General features: G+C 56.6%; 1 protein-coding gene across 1 annotated transcript in view; it reads right to left on the bottom strand.

Moving 5' to 3' along the window:
* Positions 1–242: 242 nt before the first annotated feature.
* The window catches only part of FUBP3 (far upstream element binding protein 3), a gene marked incomplete at its 5' end in the record, with an annotated part of 28,902 nt that continues 16,618 nt past the window's right edge, over positions 243–12,526 (bottom strand). Inside the window, 8 exons of the mRNA XM_008061483.2 lie at positions 243–1,566; positions 2,348–2,475; positions 3,509–3,580; positions 6,183–6,259; positions 6,443–6,523; positions 6,757–6,830; positions 7,538–7,698; positions 11,443–11,584. Coding sequence (XP_008059674.2) covers positions 1,558–1,566; positions 2,348–2,475; positions 3,509–3,580; positions 6,183–6,259; positions 6,443–6,523; positions 6,757–6,830; positions 7,538–7,698; positions 11,443–11,584 — 744 coding nt within the window. The remainder of the gene's footprint in view (positions 1,567–2,347; positions 2,476–3,508; positions 3,581–6,182; positions 6,260–6,442; positions 6,524–6,756; positions 6,831–7,537; positions 7,699–11,442; positions 11,585–12,526) is intronic.

The following is a 12,526-nucleotide window of genomic DNA, read 5'->3' as shown; positions in this document are numbered from 1 at the left end:
GCCGGCAAAGGGGCAGACCCCGCTTCCGGCCCGAGCTCCGTGGCCTCCCAGCACTCGGAGGGGCTGAGACGGGGCCGCGAAAGGGCTGGTGGGAACCGAGGTCTCAAGCCGGCTGCCAGCGGAGACAGCCATCCGGAGGAGGTTAGCCCCACGACGTCGCCGGACACCGGGCTGCGACCCCGCAGGGAGAAGCCCAGAGGGCCGAGGCGACGGGAGGCGGCGACGCAGAGACACAGGCCGGAGACGCTTGGCCCGCAAGACAGCTCGTGGACCTTTTATTGTGTCGAGTGTAAAATGAACTGTCAGTCAAATAAAAAGAACACTTTTTTTAAACAACATGCATAACATTTTCCAATTGTCTTTTTTAATAGTTAGACATTTCAAGCATTATAAGAAAATGAGGAGAAAAACCCAGAAACTGTAACTTCAGTACATTTTAAACGGAATGTCCCTCAGGTCAATTAAAAATGCAAGAAAAAATAGCTTCAATTCCGTTTTTTTTTCCTTTAAAAATACATGTTATCTGTACAAGATACGCTACAGTAAACATTGAAAATCATATTATCCCTTTTATTAAATCAAAATTATTTAATTCATATTGTGGTTAATACTAGATTTATTTATTCATCTAGTTAATTTGACAAAATATTAAGAAAATATTTAAAAAGAAAAAAGCAAACAACACCTTGGAATTAAAAAATAGTTACTACATTTTTATACGGTTTAATGTTCCACAGTGTTTGTTAAAAGTTATATTGAATTTCTTAATATTAAAAATAACAGTATTTATATTTCTGAGAGAATAGAGAAAGGTTTTTTTGTTTTGTTTTTAAAACAAGCTTGGAGGTCTTAGATACACAATTGCAACTGGTAATGGAGACATGAAAAACATATGGTACACACATGAACACATGTTTATATTACCCTTTAAGAACTCTAGAAATCATACAAACCCTACAAAATGCCCCTCCCAACCCCTGCTGGACAGCAATACAATGATCTGTCTCAATTCAGAATTCACATCATTAATTACAATACATAATAGTTCAGTTTTTTAAAAAATGCAATAAAACCAGACAGCCAAGGTACAAGAAATTAGAAGTAAAACATTTAATGAATTTACACATTTAAGAATACTTAAATACTGTTTAAAAATTTTTAAAAATAATTTGTTACATACCACCTAAGACTTCCAAGCCACTTTCTGTTGCAACAGAAAAAACTGTAAATAAAAAGGACACGAAACAAAACAAAACAAAACAAAAAACACCGTTGAAATGTCACTGCTCCGAGGCACATTCTGGTGCCTGAATTTGTAGATATTGCTCCAAAAGAATCTCAGAGCTTATACATTTGAAATAACAAACAAAAATGGTCAGCAATTTTTAGTAACTAATTTTCCCGATTTTTAGAAAATTCTGTTAATCTAAATATAGTGTTTCACAGAACAAAACAAAGGTTCTTCATCAAAAGGTTTGCAAATCTAAAAACCTCTGTTACAAATAGGTTTTCTTTCACAATGATTTCGAGGGGAACGCCAGCCGAGCAGACACTGTCCTACTGCTCCTGTGGGAGGAAGGGGAAGGAGTTAGCAAATTCGCAAGTCCCCTCTCCCCTCTGGCTGCACAGTGGGTGCCCGCACACACCGACGAGCCCACGGCCAGAGACGCCTCCCCCGGGTCGCCCGTCACGGGGTCTGCTGCGACAAAACCTCCCTTGAAGAGGAAGACAGAGCCTCCGGGCAGCGAGGAGGGCACAGCAGAACTCGTCGGTCACCCTGGTTCTGACACCTGCTCCCCAGGCCTTGCCCAGACAGCCAGTGTGGCAGCGAGATGCCCAGTCACTCCGAGTCCAGGGCCAGGGGGACCCAGCACGCTGGCAGGTCACCTGCAACACGTCTGGGGAACAGCTGGCCTTTGTCCCTTCCTTCCTAGGATACCCGTGCCCTGTGGGCTTCTGTGCAGGGGAGGGACTGGCCCTCTGCCCGCCCTGTCCTCAGAGGTCAGATGCACCCTCCTGCTGCCCTTCCTGCCCACAGCGGCTGACGGCCACACTGCCCTCCTGGGAGCATAGCAGCCCGGGCCTGGCCCGAGCCCTGCACGATGCCAGACCTGCCCAGAGTCCTCTACGCTTGGCACTCTTGCTCACACTTAGGGAAACTGAGGCCCAGAAGAAGAGACTACCACCCAGCATGCAGTCTGGGGCCTGACCCTGAGGAAAGGGGCAGCAGGGCAAGGCGTGGAGACGGGGCCAGGCCGGAGGCTGCCTCCTCAGCCGTCCTCGCCGCACTGGGGACATGGGGGCCGGGCGGGGGCCCAGGCCAGTGGCAGCGATGGCAGCTACAGACCTGGCTGTGGGCCTGCGCCTGCCCCAGCGTCTGCCCGTAGAAAGCGACCTGCTGCCTGTAATACTCCGCCCAGGCCATTGTGTAGTCCGGCGGGGAGCCGGCCTGAGGAGCGGCGGGGGCAGCGTGACCTGGTTGACAAAGGGAGAAACACAGGTTAGCGGGGTGGGGGCGCACGGCAGGGCCCCTTCCCCAGGCCCCAGGGCACCTGCTCTCCCTGCACGGCTGAGGGAGGCCGCTGTAGAAGTCTCGCCACAGGGCGCGTTGGCCTTCTGGGGCCGGGCCTTGCTTGCCCTGGTTAAGACAACCCTTCACGCCTGTCCTCTCCACAGAAGCACATTTTCTGCATCTGTCTGTGTCCCCATCAGGGTCGGGAGACAGCAGAAGCGCCTAGCTTGGGGCCTGCGCCAGCATCCAAGCCCCAGGAAGAGCTTGAGAGCCGAACACAGGCCCATGTGTATCTGGGGAGGACAGGGCATCCGAGCTCTCGCCAGGTCCCTGTGACCATGACCCGACATGCCCACCCCAGCCCTCAGACGGCCTAACGACCCGGTGACCCAACGCCAGGGTGAGTATTTCTCTGGTAGCCTCGAACCTGATCTCTTGCAACCAGCAAGTAATATCCTTCAGAGGCAAGGCACATGAACATTAAAAAAATAATAATAATAATACCCAGACACTCAAGTCTCATCATTCTGGAATATATAGAGAGGACGTAGTACTCATTTTAAATGATCTGCTAGGGATGTCTTTTTTGTTAGGTTAGGCTAGGCCACCCCAACCACGCTCTTCTACCTTTAGATACAGTTCTAGTCACCGGTAGTTAAGAAGAGGGGCTTCCCTAAGAAGAGAAGTGGACGGCCCAGCGCCAGTCCCAACACTCAGCTTCCTTCCCTGCGCTCACCACCTCATCTCTTCACCTGCCCACAACAGCCACAGAGGGACGGGCAGCACGGAGACAGTCGGGGGACGGGACGCCCAGCTGCCGTGGCCACCGTTTGCACCCAGGCTCCTCCAGCAGAGGCAGGCACAGACACGGTGTGCGTGAAGGCAAGCACCGAGGTCGAGGCTCACAGGAAAGGCGTTAAGGAGAGAGGGCTCCTTTAAGGAGAGAGGGCTCCAGGGGCCTCTGTGGGGGCCTGCCTGCCGAGACCTCGCACTCACTCTGCTTCTTGTAATAGTCCTCCCAGGCCTTGCTGTAGTCGGGCTGGCTGCTCTGTGGCTGGCTCTGCTGGCCTGTGTGAAGGACACAAAAGCGGTCAGGTCCTGGCTTGCGCGCAGCCCCAGCCCACCAGCTCAGGCCCCGCTCTGCCCTCGCTCCACAGCCCGGGTGGGAGGAGGCAGCCCTGGCCACGGGACGACGGGTGCAGCCAAGATCCCCTGAGGCTGGGGCTGGCAGACCGGCTGCCTCCACAGAGTCACTGTCAGGGCAGCCCAGCTCTCTTCTGCTGGGTACTTAAGAGCACAAGACTCCAAAGGGCACAGACCACCCCTTAGCCCAGCTCCTCTGCTAGAAGACTGTGGGGAACGCACGGGGGGTCCCCAGGCAGGGGGGCGACAGCCACGGCAGGCACCCGAGCCCATCTGGCTTGGCTTTTCTGGGGCGGGAGAAGGAAGAGGACGCGTGTTCCAGCCCCCTCTCAGCAGAATCCTGGGCACAGCCTCAACGCTACGAAGGCAGACAGGGTGAGGGGAGGGACGCTCAGCAGAGGACAGAGCAGCCGGCAGGGGGCACGGGAGAGGTTAAAGCCTCAACCACAGGGAGTCGGGACTCCCTTCCTGCCCAGGTTAGGGCTGGCTGAGTGTCTCCCTAAGGAGGCCCACAAGGCCCCCTCGACGTCACTTCCTGTGGGAACCACAGTCTCCAGCACGCAGGAGGGACAAGCCATTCAACATATCTCACAGCACATGTTTCCCCACGGGTTCATTTACTGTGGGCTGAGGAGCAGGGGAAAGGCACGGGGGGAGCAAAGCAGGGGGAGCAGGGAGGGGAGACGACACCCTGTACCCGTTCTGGGGCAGGCCAAGCAAGGGCCCTGGACAGCAAGCCCTCTCTCCGGAGACATGGTGCGTCTGAGTAGCACTTGGTTTCTTTTTCTTATTTTTTTGAGTGGGAGTCTCACTCTGTCGCTCAGGCTGGAGGGCAGTGGCAAGCTCACAGCTACCGCAGCCTCGACCTGCTGGGCTCAGACTATCCTTACGCCTCAGCCTTCCAAGGAGCTGGAAGGGTGTACGTCACCACACCCTGATAATTTTTGATTTATTGTAGAGACAAGGTCTCGCCATGTTGCCCAGGGTGGTCTCGAACCCCTGGGCTCAGGCAACCCTCTCACCTCCACCTCCCAAAGTGCTGAGATTATAGGCTGAGCCACCGCACCCAGCCATCATTTGGTTTCTGAACGAGGCTTCACAGACCAAAACCAATTCTCAAATCCCCAAAGAGGCAGAGTTCAACACCACCAATGAAGACTTCAACCAGTCGTGAGGACACCAGGTGCTTTCTATATTTCCACTCTCATCCCACAGGCCTCGGCCGTTTCTGCTGGCCTGTCTGGGGCCAGGGCAGGTGGTGGGGCCTGCAGGCCAAGCCCCCAATGCTCGTCTCCCTGAAGGAAGGACAGGCCTCCAGGCAGGCCTCTGTATCTCTGGAGCAGGGGCTTCTCACAGGTCCTCTGTCCTGGCTCAACGTGGCAAAACGTACCGGGTCCCAGTCACCTGGCTGCCTGGAGAGTGTCGCCCCGGTCAGAGTGCATCCCAGACCTCCCACTGCAAGGTGGGGGCGGAGGAGCCGACAAAGCAGGAAAGGGGGAGCAGACCACACCCAGGCTCTGGGGTCAAGAAGCACAGTGAACTCGAGTGGCAGAATCTAGATGGAAAGCAGGTGTTCCCTCTGGAGTGTTCTACAATACACGCATCACTTCATAATAAAACACTAGGGAAAAAGGGGAAAACACAGCCGGATGACTTGAGAGCTTGTGAGCACTGCAGAGCTCAAACCCAAACGCTCCGCAAAAGCGGGGCCTGGAGAAGGGGGATGTGCCTAAGGCCACACTGCACTGGCCCTGGCCTCTGCTCCAGGGTGGGGCGGCAGAACCCCAAAGAGGGGCTCTGTCCCTGGCGCCAAGGCCCTGTAGCCAGGCCTGCAGCCTGCAGTGCTGCGAGGAGGCTCCGGACGGCTCAGGAGAAGCTGGATGTACCGACTAGGGCAAGGGCCTGGTTGGTGAAGGCTGCGCAACATGGGCTATGCCGGCAACAAAACCCACGAAAGACCGTGGGGGACAAGAAGCGCACGCAGCTCTGTCCCCACGGTAAGGCTTTCTCCTCTGCGCCTAGTGTCCCGGGGAGGTGTCAGGCAGCACAGGGAGTCCCTGCTCGTTCCCTGAGAAGTTCAGAGCTGGCAAGAAGCCCTTTCTAGGAAAGTGGGGGGAGAAGGGAGGAGGGCGGCCGTGGGAGGCAGAGGGACAGGCCAGGGCCCAGCAGGGGAACCAGCAGCCCTGGGTGCCGCCCCACCCAGCAGAGAGGAAGCTCGGCTCAGACCACCATCCGGGCACACGTGGCACAGGCCGCAGCTCTGAGAGGACGGGTGGGCCAAAAAGGCAGCCCAAGTCCCAAGTCCCACCCAGCCAGAGGCCACTTCCCCGGGAGCCTCTCCGAGCACACGTGTCCCAGGCACAGGGCCTATACGCAGCTCCCCATGCCAAGACCCCATGCCAACACCTCGGGAGGGCACCGGGCCTGCGGGCCAAGACTGGGAATCGGGTGTTCTAGCCCCGGCTCTGCAAGCCTCCACCTGGCCACGCCTTTCTGGAGGCGTGCACCCCCACCCCGAGGCACTTACTTGGGACCTGCTGTGTGGGCTGCTGCCACGCCTGGTAGGTGCTGCCCCAGCCCTGGGTCAGAAAGGCCGGCGGACCACTGTGGGTGACAGAAGAGTCGCGCGTTCCAATGGGGGTCCCGCCCCCCTCCACCCTGTAGTCTCGCTCTTCACTGCTCCGTTCCTGCCCCCCTAGCCAAGCACCACGGTCCCCTCACCTGCTAGCAGTGGCCTAGTGAAAGCCACCCTAGTCCCTCTGCCCCGGACAGGGACTGGCCACCTACCTGACAGGGGTGCTGTGTGGGTTCCCGTTCACCTTGGCAGCCATGTTTGGGAAGCAGCCAGAGCTCCTTGGAGGAAAGGTGCTGTCAAAGGTGACAGGCACACAATCAGCAGGCTGGGCCCCTCCGCGGAGAGGCTCTGCACCCACCCCTCAGCACTGGGCTTCCCCTGGGGTGCTGGCAGGGACCAGGGGAGAGGAAAGAATGACCCGGCCCCACCCGCTGTGCTGGCACTCCCAGAAGAGCTGGCAGAGGCCCGGGAGGCTCTCTTGGGCGGTGAACCCTCCCAGGCAAGCCTGACAACACACAAGACTCACTTCTGATGAGGGGCAGCAGGTGGCTGGCTGAAGGGACTCTGTCCGAAGGCTCCAGGAGCTCCTAGACTGGTCCCCTGCAGGGCAAAGAAGCAGCTCTCACCCCTGCTGGTGCCGCGCCCCTGCCTCCACCCAGGCCCGCCCAAAGGCAACCCAGCTTCAGGGGACGGAGTCAGGTGGAACACAGACACCTACGCACCCACACTAGCCTTCCTTCCCGCGGGCTCCACCTGCAGAAACGGCTCTGCCCTCGAGTGACCAGCATCGCCACACAGCCGACACTGGCACCACCACAGTTGCCCTGGTGTGCCGCCCTGGGGGTAGGGACCAACCTGCTGGACTCTCCCGTCAACTTAGGCTGGCCCAAGGCTCTCTGCCCTTCTGCGTCCCCACTGAGGTGAGCAGTGGCCCATCTGTCCTCCATCAACACTCCCTTTCTTTATCTGCTTTGAGGTGCCTGAAACTAAAGCCAGAGTCAATGAGGGCCGCCTGCGGGCCAGCGCCAGGGCAGCGCCGCAGAGTCCAGGCAGTGCTGGGGGCTACTGCCCAGCTGCTCATCTAAGCTGCGGGGGCCACGGCTCTGGGGACCGGGCTGCCCGGCCGGGCGTCCTTCCCTGCTCCTGGGCCTCCGGCCTTCCTCTCAGCAGAGCGGGAGGGGCTGCCCCAGGGGCCAGGAGGGCGGACAGGCACAGGAAGCCCGAGGTTCTGGGAATCACAGGTACCTTGACATCCACAAGAAAACCCGGCTCTGGTCAAGCCGGTTGGAAAAGGGCCTTGCACGTACCCCAACTTTCTCGTCGATGAGGTGCCGGGCCAGCTCGATCTGCTGTGGAACGCCCCGGATGGTGAAGATCCGCAGGCTGGGGTCGGTGTTGGGAGGCGGGTTCCGCTGCAGCTCCACGTGCGCCCCTGACTGCTGGTTGATGCTCTTGATGCTCTCGCCCCCTGTGGGCGGGAGAGGCCACCGAGCAGTGAGGGTGGCGGCAGCAGCCCAGAGGCCCGCTCTCCAAGCACACAGGGGTGATGCCCAGTGGTGACTGCCCCACGGACAGAGGCTTGTTTCATGTGTCCCCGGCCTCTCTGAGGAGGACGCAGGAGCACTGTGCACCGCAGCACTCGCCCCTGTGGTACACAAGCTTGCTCCCTGCATCTCAGCGGTTCCATCAAACACTAGGGCACTCTCATGTGCAAAACCAGTTGCCAGGCCGAGGCCAGATGCCACGCAGCACCTGCGCATGGAGGCCCTGTGTGGCCAGAAGCCAAGTCTGGGCTGAGGCCGTGGGTCTGCACAATGGCGCTCGCCCCAGACGGAGGCCAGCCGCAATGCTCCCAGCCAGGGCCCTCTTTTCAGCACCAGGAGGGCCCTCCAGCCCAGGCACGGCTGCGGCAGTGCGCTCCCTCAGCCACAGGCTCCAACGAGGCCTGTAACATCCCATCTTGTCCGTTCTCAAGCCCTGCCTCTTCCATGGGGGATGGGTCTAGACAGAGACGCGGGCCAAGGATTGGGGTCACAGGGGCCGGGTGGAACGGGCTAATGAAAATTTAGTTGGACTCTTTGAAAAACCTGTGAGAGTCCCAGTCTCTTAATGAAATTTGTGTAACAAAAGCCCCACCAGTGGAACAATGGTTCCATTCTTCTTTTGAAATTTCACAGAACTTACAGATCTGTTCTGCTCAATTGGGAGTGGGGGGTGGTCAGGAGCCAGAACACAAGGAAAACCTACAGCAGAGTTGTGCAAAACCGGAAAACGGCAATCTACTGGAAATCTAGCAGTGAGCCCGGAGGATCAAAAGTGAAGACCCAGGGCCGGAGTCTGCCACCTCTCCCTGCGCACAGTCAAGACAGACCCCACATGACATGTGTCACTGCCGTGACACAGTCCACAAGCCTCACACACTCCAGCCTTCCCTCTACCCATTGCTAGAAAGCCGCATCTGAACGGCCCATCAAGTGAGCAGGCGGGGACACCAAGAGCAGGCACAAGCTCATCCTGGCAGGACTCCACAGGGCTCAGGGAGCCTCAGCCTGGTGGCCCTTCCTGAAGGCAGCAGGGGAGACACTGATGGCATGTGGGTCAAGTTTTAGTGAACACGGGCTGGTCGGGGGGGAGCTGGTTATGTTTAGGGTGGTTTAAATTTAAAAGTAAAAACATTTTTTTTTTTTGAGTTGGAGTCTCTCACTCTGTCGCCCAGGTTAGAGTGCAGTGGCACGCTCATGGCCACTGCAGCCTCGACCTGCTGGGCTCAGGTCATCCTTCTACCTCAGCCTTCCAAGTAGCCAGAACCACAGGCACGCACCACCACGCCAGCTAATTTTTTGATTTACTATAGAGATGAGGTCTCGTCAAGTTGCCCAGGCTGGTCTCGAACCCTTGGGCTCAGGCAATCCTTGACCTTCTAAAGTGCTGTGATTACAGGCGTGAGCCACCGTGCCTGGCCAAAAGTAAAAACTTTTAAGAGCCCACACAACAAATTCTTGTGTTCCCAATTTTCTGCAAGCGTTGATGGGGTTTCAGAGAAGCACCATTTTCTGCCAGGCCTGATACTAGCCCGGGGATGCCACCAGTTGATGCGGACAACTCAGCTTTGCCTCCGGGCAGGCGCCGTCTGCTTGGAGGCCCCCGACTGACCTTTGTGTCATGAAGGGTGAGCAGCTCTGCACCCCAGCAGTGGTCTTGAGGAGCAACAGTGAGCAAGGAGTGAATGGGGCTGTTCCCACAGGCACCCCAAACTCAATGGCTCCTATGTAGCTGCCTCTGCCCCAAGGGAGGAGCACAGAGGGCCAGGGTGCCGGAGACTGAGAAGGCTGCAGGCCCCAGACGGCCCTCAGCCCTCCCACTGGGCTGGGGATGGCAGCCCCAGACCCCTGGGTCCGAGGCCTGGGGAGCATGCTAATCGGGTGAGGGGCCCACAAAACTGCATGGAGTCGGAAGGAGTTAATTTAAGTTCATCTTCCTTCAAAATGAGGTCACCAGCCTGGCACATGGTGGCTGTCTACAGACTCATTCAGCAGTCTGCTCCATTCTTCCACCTGACGGTGGGCAGAAGCGACCCACCACTGGCCCCCCGGCTGGACGTGAAATCGTAAAGCCATTAATCAAATCTGCTAAAAGGCCTGGCTGACAAGAGCAGGGCTGGCGGTGCTATCTGTCAATGTTGCGCGTTTATCATGGAAATCCGGCAGGGCCTGGGAGGGAGGCAGGGCTTGGCTGCGTGGGGCTCCCATCTTCTCACCCAGGCGTCTGCCCCAAGGAGAAGGGCCACCATGCACCAGCTGCGAGGAGGTGTGTGGGGGGATGCAGGGAGACCTTCCCCATGGCCCTATTCGAGCAGGGACAAGGATCAGCTACTGGTGTCCCCTCGCCACTGGGCACCACTCGGAATGATTTGTGGAGGGCAAGCTGGGAGGCACAGCTCTGAGCACCAGGGGTCACTGCACGGAGCTGCCGGAGAAGCCAGTGAGGCGCGGTCAGGGTCTAGGGGAAACGCACGCAAATGAAAGCCACGTTGACAAAACGGTCTCCGAGGGCCAAGAACCCAGAGGCATCAGCTCCCCGACCCATGGGCGTCAGCCGGGCTCGCTCCCAGGACTGTCAAGCTGATGGTCTGGGCAGCGGGTGACTTATGGCTGCATTTGGAGCCGCCAGCCACACCCACGCAACACTCAGCAGCATGTGTGCCCTGCCGGCAGACAAAAACAAGCCCGCATTGTTCCCATCAACTTGGAATGGCTCAGAAGCTGGGAGACAACGCGGACACAGGAGACGAATGCTTGAAAGAGCATCGAGCCCACGCTGCCCCTGAGCAGGGACGCGTGCAGGCCCAGGAGGCGACTGAGAAGGGGAGCGGGGGCACACGCGGGACTTTCGCCCTGCCCAGCTCCTGGGGATACGCCCAATTCCTGTTCCTGGGACAGGAGCACCCCAAACCAGCCACTTGGTGAACAAAGAAGCCAGAGGAACTCTGGGGAGGAGACCCCATTGTCTACATGCTGCCGAATTGATAACCAAGGCCAATACCAAGCCCAGCAGCAAACAGGAGTCCCTGCAGACAATGAGGCTTGCCAGAGTTCCCCGGAGCCGAGTCCTGCTGCCCTGTGGAGAGGGCCCTGTGGCAGGCCGAGATGAATGGGTGCTGACTGCCCGAAATCTGCCTGTTCTCCTGCTTCTCACTAAAGGACGGGAAGGAGCTACATCAGCCATTAATGAGTATTTCTATCTAATGTTCTCTCAAGTGCCCAGAAACAACTAACAAATCAATTTTTATTCTCTCCACAGGGTGCCTGTTACTCATGGTAAATATGTTGAAAGGATAAAAACCATTTTCACATGTTGTGTCAATAAAGACCAAATACCCAAATCCAGTAAGAGAAAGCAGTGATACTTTGTCAGAAAGCAACCTTCCCTGAGGACCTTATCTGAGGTGAGCTAATTACCAACCAGGCGATCGACAAATATTATGAGGCCCCCATCCTGCACAGGACATCTTTTCAATAACTTCAACTTCTTCAACAGGCAGTGGGTTCTACTTATTGTCTATTCATAGTCACAATGAAAACCTCGCCTTGCCTCCTTACAACAGGCCAGCCAGCAGCTGTGGAGAAGGCCACTCTGGCTCAGCAGAGCCTTCCTGCATGCTCCCTGTGCTCACGGCTGAAGGAGGAGGGGAATCCCAGTCATTGCCTCTTACCTTTGCCTATGACGAGGCCACACTTCTCTGCCGGCACTGTGTACGTGATCTCCTGGACACCACCGGGGGCGCCCACTCCCCAGTCCCCGCGGCCACGGCCTCTTCCTCGGGCAACTGCCAGGCCTCCAAAGCCATCTCTTTCCTGGGGAAGAAGCAAGACTCCGGTGAGGACCCCTGTGGCTGCCAGCACGGCCTCTCAGGGCCTCTGGGGGCTGGGGTGAGTGGGTAAAGTGACAGGATGTCATCCACGCCACACACTGGCACCTAGCACCTTTCCACACTTCAGATTCTGATGTGTGCCTTCAGAGCAGAGTTAACAGTAATCACAGGTGCATTCGAGGGGTTGTGTGCTAATGGATGCATGTGGTCATGGTTACACCAACAGCACAGACACACCCAACTAGAGCGGCAGGCAGCTCCATCACTTAAGGCTTAACACCAATGGCCTTCTCCCTGGAGTTTTGACCTCTGGGCTCTCTCTAATCCACAGGAATCAAGAGCCAGTTTTGTCCGTGAAGCTGAGCAGTTCCCTCCTGCGGCCGACACATGTTGGCCCTGTTAGAAGTCAGACGTGAGCTGCTCTGGGCATTTGAAAGTGACAGGAGTGGAAACAGCTTGGTGACCCTACCCGACTAGTCACTGCTATGTCTCAACACTCAGCATTCCAACCAGCAAAAGGATAAACAGATTGTCCTGCCCCAAAGAAAAGCAGAACTACATTCATGAGTGATCAACCCTTCAGGGCCACTTTAGTAGGGAAGACAGAAGGAAGAAGCAGGCCTTCCTCCCGTGGTCCAGGGCTGGAGAAGTCTCTGGATCATTCTCACACTATTCACTTGCAGAGAAGAAAGCCTAAACCTAGCAGACGAAGACTCCTTCCACTCAGAAGGTCCCACGTCTCATTCTCAAGTCTGTCTTTTGAGTCACCTTGAAGCTGCAGTATTTGAAATCTTTTGAAATGTTCAGGGCAAACCTAGTCAAGCTAGGAGCTATTTCATGGAAGGAAAAAGTTGAACAGACTTTCAACACAGTGAAGAAATGTCTAGCAATAAGTGCATGTTGATTAAGAGCAAACTGAACATTT

This window comes from Carlito syrichta, unplaced genomic scaffold (assembly GCF_000164805.1).
Source record: "Carlito syrichta isolate Samal-C Ts95f unplaced genomic scaffold, Tarsius_syrichta-2.0.1 Scaffold305282, whole genome shotgun sequence".
NCBI lineage: Eukaryota > Metazoa > Chordata > Mammalia > Primates > Tarsiidae > Carlito > Carlito syrichta.
Note: the sequence above shows the minus strand (reverse complement) of the source record. Positions and strands in the feature narration are given on the sequence as shown.